Source organism: Heteronotia binoei, chromosome 20 (genome assembly GCF_032191835.1).
Source record: "Heteronotia binoei isolate CCM8104 ecotype False Entrance Well chromosome 20, APGP_CSIRO_Hbin_v1, whole genome shotgun sequence".
Lineage (NCBI taxonomy): Eukaryota > Metazoa > Chordata > Lepidosauria > Squamata > Gekkonidae > Heteronotia > Heteronotia binoei.
The window spans coordinates 22,378,814-22,396,995 of record NC_083242.1 but is presented as its reverse complement, the minus strand read 5'-3'; the positions used below and the strand labels follow the sequence as shown (position 1 = coordinate 22,396,995).

Below are 18,182 nucleotides of genomic sequence, written 5' to 3'. Positions count from 1 at the left end.
TTCTTTATGGAACTATTTTCGTCATATGGGGGACGCCCCAAACTATGGTCATTTTCCTGGATTGTGCACAATGTTTTATTTTAAGTTTTATGTTGCAACAAAGAATATTTTGGGTTATGTTTTCTGAATTGTGTATGTTACTTTCCTTCCTTGACAAGGAAAAAGCCTCCTAAAGTCCTGAATGCTTAGTGTAATAGGCAAACTGGCCCAATGCAGGCCCCTAACATGACATATGTAAGCTTGTGACGTAAAAGCTCACTGGTCACCATACTCTGGACAGGAGGACACTTCACTAATAGCTTTTTAAGACTCCTTTCTTCATGGTTGAATGTATGCGTTTTTGATCTGCTTTCACTGCTCCCTACAATGGTACAGAATCATCTCCATGTTGTCATGTGTGAATGTTTTTGGTTCCTTTTTGGTTCTTTCCTCAAAGCCCACTGTTGCTCTATGGACCATCAGTGATACAGGCAGAAAAGCACCATTGCCAATTACATGCTGGGTTACAGGAAGACTCCCTTTTAGCAACAATAAAGACAGATTTCGCTGGGTGCTAGGAGGGGTGGGAAGACTCTTTAGTTCACCCTCCACTAGGACTTTCACATACCCAATAGGTACATGGAAGAAGATCCTCTTCAAACCCCAGTATAAGAAGCTTATCAAGGAGGGGAGAAGAAGAAAAGAAGACTCAAGATTAAGATATGGATTCACTTGTAACCATGAACTCTAATGTACCTGTGTGTTTTCCTAATCAATTATTGTCATGATTGTGTGTGATTTATAGATCAATTCTTGTTACTTATCTGGTTTAAATAGCAGTAATGATTTTATGAACTCAACTTTTATTTCAATGATTGTAACCCTGTGTTTTAATACTGTATGCCCTACAACGTTGCCAATGCCTGTTATCCCTGCATCGTAGTATTCAAAGGAAGGAACCTTTGGCCTATTGGAATATTTTTCCAAATTGATTTTTGAGTAGTTTAGATAGTGGCTCCAACCTTTTTAGATAGACGGTACACCCCGGTAGACAATTGAAGCTACGTGGACTCGCCGCCTGTCAACTACAGATATGGACATTGTGTTATTGCAAGACCTCGCCACCAGATGGTGACATAGGTCTTGAGGGGGGGAACTGTGAGGAAAAGCCCCCTACTTTTCATGCATGTGGACATCGTGATCGCCAGTGTGGTTGCCAGGGTGCCTGGAGATTTGACTCTCACACATCTGCTCTAAGAAGTGGACTTTGCTTACACTTTATAATACCATAAGCCTCAGCTTTGCATTCTACATCTCTGAAGGGTGTGAGCCAGAAATACAGACATGCTCCAGCTGCTCCTTGTGCGCCCAGTCTTGGCCACTGCAGTGGAAGAAGCCATCATGTTTCCAGCCTGGCTCCATGGACCTAGAGCTAACAACAGCAGAATCCAGCTTGCTTTCCTGACCCAAGCTTACCCTGCCAGGCTGAACTCATTCCTTCTTAGTGGGAAAGTCACACGTACACACCCTGAGCCTGCAAGCAACCCATCTGTTTTAAGAATGGATTAATAGCTCAACTGTTGATCCTAATTGCTCAGCAATACCAGAACAATTACTCTTGCCCAGCAGAAGATGAGAAAAGAGGAAGGACATCTCCTGTCTTCATCAAGTCTTTTGTCTACACCGGGTGGTACCTAGGCCATGTATTTTATTCCCTATTGTCACCCTCCTAGTTAATCCCATTTAAACTTAAGTACCCAGCCATTCCCATTCTCACTCCAGCCTAAGTACCCTGGGGCCAACCCAGGCAATATTGCAGCTTGGAAATTTCCAGGTCCACTGGACTAAGGTGAAGTTCATTGGCCAAAGCAGGCATCCAATTAGGTGTCAGTAAGGAATGTCCAGCCCTCTTGAACCTCCCATCTCTCCTCCCTTGGACCTCCCAGTCCCAAGGGTCTGAGGAAGCCTATTTAACCTCTGACCCAACTCCACTCATGTGTGCTTCTATTCAGCAACCCACCTTCCGCTGTCTAGATCCATCCCCAATTCTGGCCACAGTTTTGGGTCCATTTCCCCTGTCCTCTCATGTCGCCATTGGAACCTTCCTGGAAGAACTACGATGGTAAATATCGCCCTGTATGTCTACCCTGATATGTGTCCCTATCAATCTATCTATTTTTCCTAGACCTGTATGAATGTGCGATTGATTTTGTACTTTGTGTGAAAGAACTACTATTCTAAATAAATTACAATTGGTTTTTACTAAATTAGAGTCTCTTATTGAGCATTGACTCTCTGAACGGTTGAGCCTGGTATACAATTGATAACAAAGATTCCTTTTTGGGGCTAACTGTCTCTCAATCTAATTCCCCAATCTCATTTTGAGAGCAGTTTCCCTAACAATTCTCCCTTACCACATGCTGAAGTAGAACATGAAAAGGCAATCATGTTTAGCTCAATAAAAATCAGGATAAAATTAAGGGCAGATACAATTAGAATTAATTTCACTACCGTTATTAGTTGCAAAATTTCTGAAAGCAGCCAGATGGGAAACAAAATCCAAAGTATCCACATATGGCATAACAAAACATGGGAAATGTTAATCCTTGAGAAGATTTCAAAATCCTTGAAAACAGTTAACAGCTCATCAACATACTCTGTGAATTTCCAGAATGGCTGAATTTCTTAAGATTTTGAAGAAAGAAAAACCACATCAGTGACCGCTGAAATATAGCCCTGGTTTTATATATTAATGGTGTAAGTTTTCCTACACATATTAAGGACACATATTCCCTGTCAAAACAACCATTGGTTCACTATGTGTTTTAGGTTTTCAGTACTTAATTGAAAGTTCATATGCTGGACTGGATCTAACCAGCTTTTCTGCTGATAAAAAGGGTCTCCTTTGACCATTCAAAAGGTTATGCTGAGGAATCTTGGGACCTATATGGACAAAGGCCATGTAGGAGAAGGGCTGGAATAAGGAGGGAAATTGGGTAGAATTGAATGGAAAAGGTGGTTGGATCCATTCCAGCTTGGGAATGTTCAGTCTGGAGAAGAGGAGATTCAAGGGGGGCACGACTGCTCTCTTGAAGTATTTGAAGGGCTGTCACTTAGGGCAGGGAGCTGTTCCTGTTGGCAGCAGAGGAGAGGACTCACAATGATGGGTTTAAATTAAAGGCAGGAAGATGCCAGCTGAATATAGGGGAAGTGGTGAGCTCCCCCTCACTGGCAGTCCTTAAGGCTGGAGAAACACTGGTCAGGGATGCTCTAGGCCAGGAGTGGCCAATGGTAGCTCTCCAGATGTTTTTGGCCTACAACTCCCATCAGCCCCAGCCAGCATGGCCAATGGCTGTGGCTGATGGGAGCTGTAGGCAAAAAACATCTGGAGAGCTACCACTGGCCACCCCTGCTCTAGGCCAGGGATCCCCAACCCCTGGGCCGCGGACCAGTACTGGTCCATGGTTTGTTAGCAATCAGGCCGCAGAGTGAGGCAGAGACCTTCACCTACTCCTTATTTAAAGACCCCCATGGGGGGGCAGGGATGGGGTGTGGGCTTGGGGGCAGCCTGGGGCAGCAAAACCCCCCAGCACCCCCACTGGTCTGTGGGAAAAAAAGTGTCTTCCACAAAACCGATCCCTGGTGCCAAAAGGGTTGGGGGCCACTGCTCTAGCCAAGGGGTGGCCAATGGTAGCTCTCCAGATTTTTTTTTGTCTACCACTCCCATCAGCCCCAGCCAGCATGGCCAATGGCTGGGGCTGATGGGAGTTGTAGGCAAAAAACATCTGGAGAGCTACCATTGGCCACCCCTGCTCTAGGCTGATCCTGCATTGAAGAGGTGGTTGGACTAAATGGCCTCCATGTGACCCTTCCGACTAGGTGATTCTATTCTATTCACTGGGTGTTAATCAGGGCTTGTTTTGTAGACAAACGGGTGGTGGAGTTCATCCAGGGAGCGCACCTACTGTTTAATGGACAAGGTGGGGGTGGAACTCTCAAAAAGGTTCAGGAGCTGTGCTCCTGTGAGATCCTACTGAATCGGAGGCCTGGTGTTAATGGAGTTAATACACCCCAACAATGTTGCTAATATGTTTATTGCAATCCAACTTCAAAACCATTAAATATATATATATTTTAGGTAGCTATAAATCTAGTTTCCATTCCAGCACTGAATGGAGAGTTGTGTCGGGATTTTCAGTGCTGCCACTGCACACAAAAGGCCTTTATAATTCTCGCTGTCACTTAGATTTTCCACATGAAAAACAGTAAGACATCACAATGTTTGTTTTCAGAAATCCAAGCATACGTCAGATGGCATTTCCATCAACTTAAAAGTCTCATTAAAAAACAAAACAAAACCCAAGGATACAATCTGGGAATGAGTTCTCTAATGGACGCAATCTTGAAGAACCAGTTTAAGCACGTTTCCTTGGCAGTATCATTAACGCATTCTGGAGTAAAGTTATCTGAGGAAAAAAGAAAGATCAGATTGAGAGACCTCTTCCTTATTTTTGGTTCTAAACTAAATAGTAACTGTGTTTAATTTCCACAGTTTATGACACAAAGGGTACTCCTGTGCAGAAGATGATATTGGATTTATATCCCGCCCTCCACTCTGAATCTCAGAGTGTCTCACAATCTCCTTTCCCTTCCTCCCCCACAACTGACACCCTGTGAGGTGGGTGGAGCTGGAGAGGGCTCTCACAGCAGCTGCCCTTTCAAGGACAGAGTCTCAGAGCAGCCTACAATCTCCTTTACCTTCCTCCCCCACAACAGACACCCTGTGAGGTGGGTGGGGCTGGAGAGGGCTCTCACAGCAGCTGCCCTTTCAAAGACAACCTCTGCCAGAGCTATGGCTGACCCAAGGCTATTCCAGCATCGGCAAGTGAGGATAAGAGTCCACGCACTTCACCACTACACCAAACTGTCTCTCAAAAGAACATAAGAGGAGCCATGTTAGATCAGGCCAATGACCCATCCAGTCCACACTGTGTCACACAGTGGCCAAAAAAAATTATATTTATATATATATATATACACACACACACACACACATATACACACTGTGGCTAATAGCCACTGATGGACCTCTGCTCCATATTTTTATCTAAACCCCTCTTGAAGGTGGCTATGCTTGTGGCTGCCACCACCTCCTGTGGCAGTGAATTCCACATGTTAATCACCCTTTGGGTGAAGAAGTACTTCCTTTTATCCGTTTTAACCTGTCTGCTCAGCAATTTCGAATGCCCACGAGTTCTTGTATTGTGAGAAAGGGAGAAAAGTACTTCTTTCTCTACTTTCTCCATCCCATGCATTATCTTGTAAACCTCTTATCATGTCACCCCGCAGTCGACGTTTCTCCAAGCTAGAGTCCCAAGCGTTTCAACCTTTCTTCATAGGGAAAGTGCTCCAGCCCTTTAATCATTCTAGTTGCCCTTTTCTGAACTTTCTCCAATGCTATAATATCCTTTTTGAGGTGCAGCGACCAGAACTGCACACAGTACTCCAAATGAAACCGCACCATCGATTTATACAGGGGTATTATGATACTGGCTGATTTGTTTTCAATTCCCTTCCTAATTCCCAGCATGGCGTTGGCCTTTTTTATTGCAAACGCACACTGTCTTGACATTTTCAGTGAGTTATCTACCACGACCCCAAGATCTCTCTCTTGGTCAGTCTCTGCCAGTTCACACCCAATCAACTTGTATTTGTAGCTGTGATTCTTGGCCCCAATGTGCATTACTTTGCACTTGGCCACATTGAACCGCATCTGCCACGTTGACGCCCACTCACCCAGCCTCAACAGATTCCTTTGGAGTTCCTCACAATCCTCTCTGGTTCTCACCACCCTGAACAATTTAGTGTCATCTGCAAACTTGGCCACTTCACTGCTCACTCCCAACTCTAAATCATTTATGAACAAGTTAAAGAGCATGGGACCCAGTACCGAGCCCTGCGGCACCCCACTGCTTACCGTCCTCCACTGCGAAGACTGCCCATTTATACTCACTCTCTGCTTCCTAGTACTCAGCCAGTTTTTGATCCACAAGAGGACCTGTCCTTTTACTCCATGACTCTCAAGCTTTCTAAGGAGCCTTTGATGAGGAACTTTATCAAAAGCTTTCTGGAAGTCAAGGTAAACAACATCTATCGGGTCTCCTTTGTCCACATGTTTGTTCACCCCCTCAAAGAACTGTAACAGGTTAGTGAGGCAAGATCTTCCCTTACAGAACCCATGCTGAGTCTTCCTCAATAAACTATAGTAAGATATAGTAAGATATCCTTATGGGATATAGTAAGATATCCTTATGGGAAACAACTGGATACCTTTAGAGCAAGAGGAACAGCAATAACTTGAGATTCTATTCCATGGTAAAACTCAATTTTTCAGTTCATCCTTGTATTACAAAGCCTGACACTTATCTTTCTCCTCCCTTGTGACCGAAGAGGCTGCCACTCCAGAGACAGCCTACCCACTTCAGTAGCATCCACTGAATTTGCACCATAAGGAAATTTATTTTTGCTAAACAACAACAACAATGCAATCCTGTCATAGAACAAAGTTTGAGTCCAGTGGTACCTTTAAGACCATCAAAGTTCACTTCTGGGTATAAGCCTTCACTGTGCATGCACACAAAAGCTTTTACTCAGGATTAAACTTTGTTGGTCTTAAAGGTGCCACTGGGCTCAAACTTTGTTTTGCTGCTTCAGACCGACACGGTTAACCCACTCGAAAATCCTGTCGGTTCGCAATGATTTAAGAACTGGGCAACCGCTCTGCCACTGAGAAAGAGTTAGCTTAACCACTAAGCTACGTTAAGTGCAGGGAAAGCATCTCACTGACAAATATTTTGCCATGTCACAAGGCAAAGATGATTCCAGGTACCTACCCAGCACATTTTTACCCCATTCTGCCTCCAAGGACTCAAGGTGGCTTTGATGAGTCTCCATTTCCTACATTAACAAACAGGTTCAATCTAGGAGAGAGTCACCCTGCAAGCTTCACAGTTGAATGGGAATTTGAATCTAGCCCAATACTTGTGCCTGCTGCACTAACTACTCCATTGTATCACCAATGGTCTTCTTTAAAGTTTGTCACACCTTAACCCTTCATATATGGTGCTTGAATTCCACATACAGGGGATGAATAACAGACAAAAGATGACTGTGTAGATGACTGGGGAAGGCAATGGCAAACCACTTCGTAAAAAGTCTGCCGTGAAAACGTTGTGAAAGCAACGTCACCCCAGAATCAAAAACGACTGGTGCTTGCACAGGGGACTACCTTCACCTTTAACAGACAAAAACTCTGAAAAGGATAGATTTAGGTGGGTAGCCATTTGGTCTGAAGCAGCAGATGCAATTCAACAAGGATAAATGCTGAGTTCTACATTTGGGTGCAAAGATGTGGAACACACATACTGGACGGGGGATACACTTCTGGGGAGCAGTGCGTGTGAACAAGATCTTGGGGGTACAGGTGGACTGTAAGTTAAATATGAGCAGCCAGTGTGATGCAGCGACAAAAAAGTCTAATGCCATCTTGGGGTGTATCAGCAGAGGCATAACATCCAAATTGCACTAAGTCATAGTTCCACTGTACACTACATTGCTCAGGCCACACCTGGAGTATTGTGTGCAGTTCTGGAGGTCTCACTTCAAGAAGGATGTGGATAGAATGGAGTGTATGCAGAGGAAAGCGACAAGGATGATCAGGGGCCTGGTGACCAAGAAGCCCTGTGAGAAGTTGAGGGACTTGGAAATGTTCAGTCTGGAGAGGAGGAGGTTGAAGAAGAAGAAGAAGATATTGGATTTATATCCCGCCCTTCACTCCGAAGAGTCTCAGACTGGCTCACAATCTCCTTTACCTTCCTCCCCCACAACAGACACCCTGTGAGATGAGTGGGGCTGGAGAGGGCTCTCACAGCAGCTGCCCTTTCAAGGACAGAGTCTCAGAGCGGCTCACAATCTCCTTTCCCTTCCTCCCCCACAATAGATACCCTGTAAGGTGGGTGAGGCTGGAGAGAGCTCTCACAGCAGCTGCCCTTTCAAGGACAGAGTCTCAGAGGAGCCTACAATCTCCTTTCCCTTCCTCCCCCACAACAGACACCCAGTGAGGTGGGTGGGGCTGAGAGGGCCTCACAGCAGCTGCCCTTTCAAGGACAGAGTCTCAGAGCAGCCTACAATCTCCTTTCCCTTCCTCCGCCACAACAGACACCCTGTGAGGTGGGTGAGGCTGGAGAGAGCTCTCACAGCAGCTGCCCTTTCAAGGACAGAGTCTCAGAGCGGCCTACAATCTCCTTTCCCTTCCTCCCCCACAACAGACACCCTGTGAGGTGGGTGGGGCTGGAGAGGGCTCTCACAGCAGCTGCCCTTTCAAGGACAGAGTCTCAGAGCGGCCTACAATCTCCTTTCCCTTCCTCCCCCACAACAGACACCCTGTGAGGTGGGTGGGGCTGGAGAGGGCTCTCACAGCAGCTGCCCTTTCAAGGACAGAGTCTCAGAGCGGCCTACAATCACCTTTCCCTTCCTCCCCCACAACAGACACCCTGTGAGGTGGGTGGGGCTGGAGAGGGCTCTCACAGCAGCTGCCCTTTCAAGGACAGAGTCTCAGAGCGGCCTACAATCTCCTTTCCCTTCCTCCCCCACAACAGACACCCTGTGAGGTGGGTGGGGCTGGAGAGGGCTCTCACAGCAGCTGCCCTTTCAAGGACAGAGTCTCAGAACGGCCTACAATCTCCTTTCCCTTCCTCCCCCACAACAGACACCCTGTGAGGTGGGTGGGGCTGGAGAGCGCTCTCACAGCAGCTGCCCTTTCAAGGACAGAGTCTCAGAGCGGCCTACAATCTCCTTTCCCTTCTTCCCCCACAACAGACACCCTGTGAGGTGGGTGGGGCTGGAGAGGGCTCTCCCAGCAGCTGCCCTTTCAAGGACAACCTCTGCCAGATCTATGGCTGACCCAAGGCCATTCCAGCAGGTGCAAGTGGAGGAGTGGGGAATCAAACCCGGTTCTCCCAGATAAGAGTCCACGCACTTAACCACTACACCAAACTGGCTCTCCAACAAAGTTTAATTCTTGGTATAAGCTTTCATGTGCATACACATGCACATGAAAGCTGACATCTTGGAATTAAACTCAGTTCATCTTAAAGGTGCCGCTGGACTCAAACCTTTGTATTGAAAAGCGTAATTATTATTCCCAATCAATGCAAAGGCACTAGGATTCACTGGCAAACACTCGACCCTGCTCTTTTACCACTCTGTGAAATTAATCTTGAATACAATTAAGCAGTTTCATTCATATCATTCTGCTTCAAACCTGGCCCCTCAGCATGTACCTTCAGGCCTCCTCATCACAAAACATCTTGCTACAAGACTGTGCCCAGCTAACCAACTCCCAGCATGCCACAGGATGGTCTTATAAAGTGAGCACAAAGACAACAATGACTGTTTCTCACTCTCCACTAATGCTAGTTAGGGAGTGAGAAAGCTCTGGGTGAAAAGGTGGTTTGCCAGCATCTGTAAAAAGCAGACAGCCAAGCACTGCCGCTGCTGTTCCTGTCCTGCGTTCCTCACTCACAGCCTGTCCTATTCTAGCAAGAGCTTAGCAGAAAGAGGCCTCCAGCTTGGAATGTCCTCCGCATCCAAAGTGCTCGGAGACCAGCTGCTCCAAACCTTGTGCTGGTGCCCAGTAGCACATGATAAAAAACCAATATGACGCAGCGGAATGAACAGTTACATAACACCCTAATCAGAATTTGCTGCCTGCTCAAATTCTGGCCTCGCCGGTCTCAGAAGCAGAGCTACATCATCGTTGCAATTTGGTTCAGGCTTCCAACTTTCAAAAGAAGGGAGCCTTTGCTGTCTGCTCAAATTCTGCCTCGCCGGTCTCAGAAGCAGAGCTACATCATCGTTGCAATTTGGTTCAGGCTTCTAACTTTCAAAAGAAGGGAGCCTTTGCTGTCTGCTCAAATTCTGCCTCGCCGGTCTTAGGAGCAGAGCTACATCATCGTTGCAATTTGGTTCAGGCTTTCCAACTTTCAAAAGGAGGCAGCCTTTGGTTTGCACTCCTGGAGCCTCACTTTTTTTTACAAAAAGGAAGGACACAATATTACTGCAGTCAGGGCTTTTTTGGTAGAGAAAGCCCAGCAGCAACTCATTTGCATATTAGGCCACAACCTTGATGTCACCATTGTTTCACACAGGCCTTTTTTTGTAGACAAAGCCCAGCGGGAATCATTTGCATATTAGGCCACACCCCCTGACACCAAGCCAGCTGGAACTGCATTCCTGTGCGTTCCTGCTCAAAAAAAAAGCCCTGACTGCAGTGATTATGGGAAGAAGAGCGAGAGAGGGCCACCCTATGCTTTCAAAATATCGTCGGTGTTTTGGGACCTAAGCACAGATATTTAGGATTGGCAACCCCATGAATGTTGCACAGACGTGGAATGTAGCTCTCGCCCCACAATGAAATATTTCTGACACAGCCCTCCGTGCTGGATAGATTCCACACCATCCAAAACTATTTATTTATTTAAATCTAGATGACTGCAAAAGCGTAGCCATGTCACAGCACAACAAAAACAAAAGACTAGCAGCATTTATTTCTGTATGTGAAGGTGTCACGTATCTGAAGAACTGAGCTTAGAGTCACAAAAGCTCATGCTGAAATAAATGGCGTTGGTCTTTCGGTTGCTACTGGACCTTCGTTTTAAATCTAGAAAAATCTCAGAGCACTCTTCCAAGGCACACTATAAACGAGACAAATGTAGAGGTCAATTCTTAAGAGCAGAAATCCTAGTTCTGCACCATCCGTCCAAAGCGGCATGCATTTATGCAGTCATCTCAACAAAAAAGGTTTTCCCTCAAGTGGCGATGCTACAGCAGCTCCTTCAGAGAGGAAGCTTCTCAATCCAAATTCTTTGGGTGATCCAAAAAAATCTGGGGCACATTTCACCAATTGTGATCCATTCCTAGAGACTTCTGATGACGAGTCAGGTTACAAATGAAACATCCAGGGACATAATGGTGGCAATTTGTGCAACCACTCACCACATTCCGGTGACCCAATTTTCAACAGTCTGAACACAGAAACGTCCTCTCCCAAGACAATTTTGCTCCTGTAGCATCAAAAGAGACGCATCTTGCATTTACAGTGAGCTGAGATAACCCTCCTTTGTTTTAGTTTTTAATTGGGTGATGTCGAATAGGCTGATAAAGGCGGGGAGGGGACGACTTCTATGTGTATTCTCAGTGCTTTTCAGCCACAGAAGCAGCTGATAAGGAGAAGCAAGGCAAGTTTCAGTTCCACTGAATGGACACAGCGATTGCTGCTTGTTATTCTGCTGCTGTGCCGCTCTCTCCTCAAATGCTGAGCCTGTGCAGAAATTCGAGAGAAAGTGCAATTCTCTCCTGTTTAGCAGAACTCCCCCCACCCCTCCACACACACCCACACGCACCCCCTGCTCAAGGACTTTTACATAATGAAGCACGTTAGGGACCCAGAGCCCTTAGGTCCAAGTACGCTGCAACTGCCAAGTCGGTTAAGGACAGCACAAATTAACAGCTGCCGCTGGACAGGGAATGTGAGACGCATATTTATTTTACCAAATTTATATCCCGACCTCCCCTGACGGGCTCAGGGCAGCCAACAGCAACAAACTAAACCACATAAACCTTAAAAACGAAATACGCAGTCAAATCATTCATACAATTTACAGTCCTAAAACCGAGATGTGCATTTCCAGTTTCTCTGATGTTCTTGTTTCAGTTATAATAATTCAGTGGAATTATTGATGTCGTGGAGTAATAGCTACCTCCCTTCGACTGTTAAAAGCGAATTTAAATAATTAACTCTTACAGGCCCTGCGGAACTGTGGCAGGTCCCCCAGGACCCTGATGTTTTCAGGGAGGGCATTCCACAAAGCAGGGGCTCTTACTGGGAATGCTCCGGCTCTGGTGATGGGATGGTCGAACCTCTTTTGGTGCGGGGATCTCAAGGAGGTTTTGAGACACCGAACGGAGTGCTCTCTGGGGCACATATAAGGAGAGGCAGTCCTGAAAGTCGCATACTCCAATCCGGAATGCAGCATAAGAACTCTACCCTAATTGTTAAACAAAAAAAAATTAAGTACAAAAAGGCATCCTTCTGATTTTAAGAGCAAGGCCAGCCTATGTCAACAAGTTCTTGAAGTGTTAGTGTCATTATCAGAGAGAAGATGATATTGGATTTATATCCTGCCCTCCACTCTGAAGAGTCTCAGAGCGGCCTACAATCTCCTTTGCCTTCCTCCCCCACAACAGACACCCTGTGAGGTAGGTGGGGCTGGAAAGGGCTCTCACAGCAGCTGCCCTTTCAAGGACAGAGTCTCAGAGCGGCTCACAATCTCATTTCCCTTCCTCTCCCACAACAGACACCCTGTGAGGTGGTGGGCTGGAGAGGGCTCTCACAGCAGCTTCCCTTTCAAGGACAGAGTCTCAAGAGTGGCTCACAATCTCCTTTCCCTTCCTCCCCCACAACAGACACCCTGTGAGGTGGGTGGGGCTGGAGAGGGCTCTCACAGCAGCTGCCCTGTCAAGGACAACCTCTGCCAGAACTATGGCTGACCCAAGGCCATTCCAGCAGGTGCAAGTGGACGTGGGGGGGGGAATCAAACCTGGTTCTCCCAGATAAGAGTCTGCACACTTAACTACTACACTGAACTGCCTCCTACACCAGTAGTATGTCCCCTCTGAACCACTGCCGTTATCCCCACCCCGCTCCCACACTTAGGTATGTTTCTGTGAGCACAGGTTTGGGATGCAGTTCAGTTTCCTGCAGGCAGCAGTGGCAGGGGGGGGGGGGCAGGAAGGAGAGGGGGATTGCGGTGCTAAATCAGAAGTTTGTACTTTATCGGAATAGAAAGAATGAGCACAAATACCAACGAGCATGTTCTCATTGCACACAGCTGCTCAAGGCACAGCTCGGCACTGGAAACGGTGCATGTTTATTAAGTGCTCTGGAATCTCTCATTCAGCATGAGTGCCATTGGGGAGGTTTACAGGATTGGTTTTAGTTATTACAGTTTGTTCATCCTGCACAGGCCTCAGGCAGAGGGCCATGTCCCCTCCCCCACATCCCAGCCCCAAAAAAGCGAGAAGCCCAGATGAGAAGAGCCTGTGCCAAAGGAAACAGTGGAAACTGATCTGTACGTCTCACACAGTGGTGCCTGCGTGGATCAACAGAAACAAACCCTCTCTCTATTGCACGGAACAGGTTGGATCCAAAGCATCATTCTGCCAGTGAAACACCACCTCTGCTGGTAGCAGAAGGGAAGGATTTTTTTGGCACATGCTTCTCTGCTCCTGTATACACGTGCACCTATAGTATTGACCCTACCTGAAAATGAGAGGAAAACAGAGAGGGTTGAAGCTTGGGCACTATTTTAATAACCAAAGCAAGCAAGCTTGGCCCACTGAATGCATTCTCTTTCAAAGGCTCAGCATTTCTGCAACTGATATTTTCTTTCTCCCACCACCCCGAGAAACAAAATCTCATACCACCACAGGAGCTACAAGCATAGCCAGCTTTAAGAGGGGATTGGATAAAAATATGGAGCAGAGGTCCATCAGTGGCTATTAGCCGCAGTATGTATGTATGTATGTATGTATGTATGTGTGTGTGTGTGTGTATGTATATATATATATATGTGTGTGTGTGTGTGTGTGTGTGTTTGTATGTGTACACACACACACATTTATTGGCCACTGTGTGACACAGAGTGTTGGACTGGATGGGCCATTGGCCTGATCCAACATGGCTTCTCTTATGTTCTTAGTTACAGAACAGCACAATACCTGTCCTGTGTAATTTCCAGATTAAAAGCCATACCTATACTTTTCTGCTTCACAGAGTTCAACAGATGCGGTTTCCCAGCAAGCGTACTGAGGACTGCTGCCTACATCTGCATATGAATCTTTCTACTGACAGATGGGGACCAGAACGAACATTACCTTGCAAGGAGTTGCGATTATCCGTACACATGGAAAAGATCCTTTCATACACCAGCTTTCCTGAAAGAAGCACATCAAGTTCAGCATTTTAATATTATCAGTACAGAAGACAGACAAGTAACACCTCGTGACATACTGGCAGCCATGATTTAGAGGGTTTGTGACATGATTCTGGATGATGGTCATTGAAAAATCTCCTGGACACTCAAAGGCCACAGGACACACAGGACAAGCAACATGGATTTGACTGAATCCAAGATGGAGCCCAATAGGCAGGCTCCAGTGTTCCCTCTAAGCTGAGTTAGTGTGAGCTAGCTCGCAGCTTTATAGCCTCCGGCTCACACATTTTTGTCATAGCTCAGGAAGGATGACCCCAGAGCACACTAATTTATGCAGTAGCTCACAACTTTTAATGCCAGGAGCTCATGAAGAAGAATTTTTGCTCTCAGGACTCCACAGCTTAGAGAGAGTACTGCCTGGCTCCCTACGAGGAGTGGCACAAACAAAAAGGAGGGCTGATTTTCACTGATTTCCCACCACCACAGACCTCCCCCACTGATATGCTATTCCTGTCTCTCAAGAGGAGCATCTTTTGAGTGCATGAAGGTTCTGCTGGTGTGTAGATGAGGTGAGAACATCCCACTCCATGGACAGAAATCCGTTTAGACCTTGGAAATATTCCATGGGATCCAAGCCAAAGAATGAATAGGTGTCAGAATGAAACATACTATACCACATTTTTACCCGTATCTTGGATGGAAGAGTGTATTAAGAATTAATGAATGTTGTTGGCAAGGTAGAAAAGAGAAAGCAGAATGCACAAATCAGATGCCCCTGGAAGGGTTTGGCACTCTATTGGTAACTGATGTTTTATCGTTTTAATTGTTAGATGCTGTTTTAATTGTATATTAATTTATATGGTCGTGCATGTTGTAAATCAACCAGAGCCTGGCATGAGCAAGGATGGGAGATCAGTTCCATCATCTCGGAAAGCTCTGGCAAGAATCCCACCTGGTCCAGCATGGATAGGCAGGAACATAAAAATTCTGGTTCAGTTCAGAGTGGTTCCCAAAATACCCTGAGCTGGTCAGTTTGGATTCCCCTTTCTCCTGACCATGGTAAAAAAAAAAAAGGTGGAGGAGCACCCAGGAAGGGTTAAATGGCTGGCAACCATTTAACACATCCATTTCAGTTCCTCCTATTTCAAAGGGGGGAGAGTGAAACTGGTGGGTTTAATGGCTCACAGCCCTTTCGCTGGTTGGTTTTTGTTTCCCCCTGCTTCCACAGCATACCAGAGTGGCACAGTTCAGATGCAATGCAGACTGTGGACTAATTAGCCTGGCTACAGTTAGAGTGATTATCGGACTGCGATTATCGGGCCACTTCACTAACTATGGTTTGTTACGGTCCACCAAACTACAAGACCGAGCGCTTTCCCAGAAGCATTGTTAAGATCAGTCCATTAAGTCTGGTCTTTGAGGTCAGGGAAAGGGCAGGAAAATCCTACTGGTTTAGATTAAACTTTATTCCCCAAGCCTTCAGGACAAGGTGGGTTAAAAAAGTAAATAAAATAAGGCATAACACTTTACTTGTTCTCCTGCCCAAAAAAAACTCATGTTGGATTGCACTGCCACCTAGTGAAAACAAAAAGCCTCCCAAGGATATATCTGCTGGATTCTCGTTCGGAGCCTTATTTCCAAGTTGTTCCCATGAGCCTGCCTAGGCGGGGAGGGCGGGATACAAATAAAATTTAATAATAATAATAATAATAATAATAATAATAATAATAATAATAATAATAATAATAATAATAATAATAATAATAATAATAACAATAATTTATCAACATGGTTTGACTCCTATTTGCCATCTGAGGAAGAGGAGGACAAAAGAATCTCGTGCATGGTATATATACCCTCACTGACAGCCATCACGGAATGCGTGAGATGTTGCCGTATGCAGGGCAGGAAAAATGTATGGAAGTGAAAAGGAAGAATAATTGTGCTGCTCAAGGGGTGGGTGGGGCACGGATCTGCATACACCCAGTCTGGTGAGCCAATTTTTTTTAAAGAAATAAAGAATTAGCATGACTTATTTTTATGGAAAGCAGCCCCGGGCCCAAAGTGGTAAAGCTGCAGTACTGCAGTCCAAACTCTCTGCTCGCAACCTGAGTTCGATCCCAGCGGAAGCTGGTTCAGGTAGCCGGCTCCAGGTTGACTCAGCCTTCCATCCTTCTGAGGTCGGTAAAATGAGGACCCAGCTTGCTGGGGGGAAAGGGTAGATGACTGGGGAAGGCAATGGCAAACCACCTCGTAAAAAGTTTGCCGTGAAAAGGTTGTGATGCGACATCACCCCAGAGTTGGAAACAAATGATGCTATCTTTACCTTTATTTTTGTGGAAAATCTCAAATTTACTCTCCAAAATGAATCAATTGTTAAATGAGATAAATATAAGGAATTGCAGATGAAATGAAAAGATGAAGAAATGAAAATAAAATGGCTCTGGGGTAATCTCAGCCATCAGCTTAGGGTATTCTGTGAGAGGCCACTGATTCTTGATTATCAACTGGGCAGTTTGAAGAAGAAGAAGAAGATGTTGGATTTATATCCCGCCCTCCACTCCAGAGTCTCAGAGCGGCTCACAATCTCCTTTACCTTCCTCCCCCACAACAGACACCCTGTGAGGTGGGTGGGGCTGGAGAGGGCTCTCACAGCAGCTGCCTTTTCAAGGACAACCTCTGCCAGGGCTATGGCTGACCCAAGGCCATTCCAGCAGGTGCAAGTGGAGGAGTGGGGAATCAAACCTGGTTCTCCCAGATAAGAGTCCGCACACTTAACCACTACACCAAACTGGCTCTCCCGAGGGGGGACTTACAGGTAACTGTAGGGTGTGTATGTATGTGCGCGCGCACACATGTGCATGCATGCAGATGGAATACTTACAGAGACCTCTGTGATATTTTATATAAAGTACTGATCCAGAAGAGACAATGCACTTTCTCCCTTAGTAGTTCCCTGCGCAGAACTAACCAGTTCTTTTGGGCATTATGTCCATTCCAATATAGAGATGTACTATTTCCCTTTGCAAAAGCCAAAGCGAATTGGCTCCAAATGGATCTGAGCGCAACAGCATATGTAGCACAGTCACTGAAAAAGGCCACCTTACTCTATTTCACATATTTGCATTGCTATTTTCCCCACATCGACTATGTCCACAAAGTGGAGGACAAACAACATATCAATTACAACATCAAACTTTTGCTGGGGGAAGCTGCACACCAATAGCCATACTTGTTATTATGTATGGTCAGCATAACAAAAGGCTGTTGCAGCCCATCTGACCAAAAGATTCTGCAATTAAGTTAAAAAAATCTGAAGATGCTCATAAAGTTATTTTTAGGGGCTTAAATCCATCGAACTCAAAGAGATGGTGGGCTGGTCATATTGTCATCCGTATTTTGTCTGAGAAAGAACATCTGGTTTCCTTTCCCTTACTGAACAAGAGATATTTCACTGCTGTAAGCAACTTTCAGAAAGGAAATGCAAGGAGGAGGAGCCTTGCCCCAAACACGTTACTGAATTCTGCTGCAAACTGAACAGTTCCCTTCAAGCGTCAGCAAAATGAATTCTCACTACTAAAAAGGGAAAGTTAAACTAAGAATGGGATAATGTTGATACGTGAGCATGACACGGAATCCTCGGTCTGCATGTGTCTCAAATATCCAGGCTCAAAATTATGGATGAGGGAGAGAGCTCAGAGTCGCCCACTAAAATTAACAAGTCAGGACAGACAAAATGACCTTCCCCTAAAGTTCAAGTAGTAGCTGGGCCTCACTTCATCGACATTACAGCCGTTTGTTTGGGTGGCTTTCTAAAAGGCTCAAACGAATCCATGAAGCAACGGCTGCAGTCGACAGTAGAGGAATGGAACCCATGTAAAGAGGCAACACACATTGGAATACCAGGTGCCAAAGACAATCTATGGCAGAAGTCTACCACTTTCATTCCATCTTTGGTTACTGGTTAGAACCAGAATACTGGACCAGATGATCCAGCAGGGGAACTATTGGGCTCTTGAGTTCTTAAGACAAGGAATCATTCTTCTTGTGACTTCGGTGCACAGCACCACAGCTTCAATTTAAGCTCAGGAATACTACATCCACTGGCGACTGTATCGTTGTGACCACTGCCATCCTGGAAAATCTGCA

The 18,182-nt window shown here is 45.8% G+C and overlaps 2 protein-coding genes across 3 annotated transcripts in view; both read right to left on the bottom strand.

Annotated features, from left to right (window-relative positions):
- The window catches only part of MARF1 (meiosis regulator and mRNA stability factor 1), a 539,974-nt gene that overhangs the window by 67,136 nt on the left and 454,656 nt on the right, over positions 1–18,182 (bottom strand). The gene's annotated exons all lie outside the window — the stretch shown is intronic.
- Positions 1–18,182, bottom strand: part of VPS35L (VPS35 endosomal protein sorting factor like) — a 132,955-nt gene that overhangs the window by 91,542 nt on the left and 23,231 nt on the right. For both annotated transcript variants that reach the window (XM_060260928.1, XM_060260927.1), the window contains exons 9-10: positions 13,975–14,034; positions 4,349–4,445 (exon numbers count right to left, since the gene is read on the bottom strand). In XM_060260928.1, coding sequence (XP_060116911.1) covers positions 4,349–4,445; positions 13,975–14,034 — 157 coding nt within the window. The remainder of the gene's footprint in view (positions 1–4,348; positions 4,446–13,974; positions 14,035–18,182) is intronic.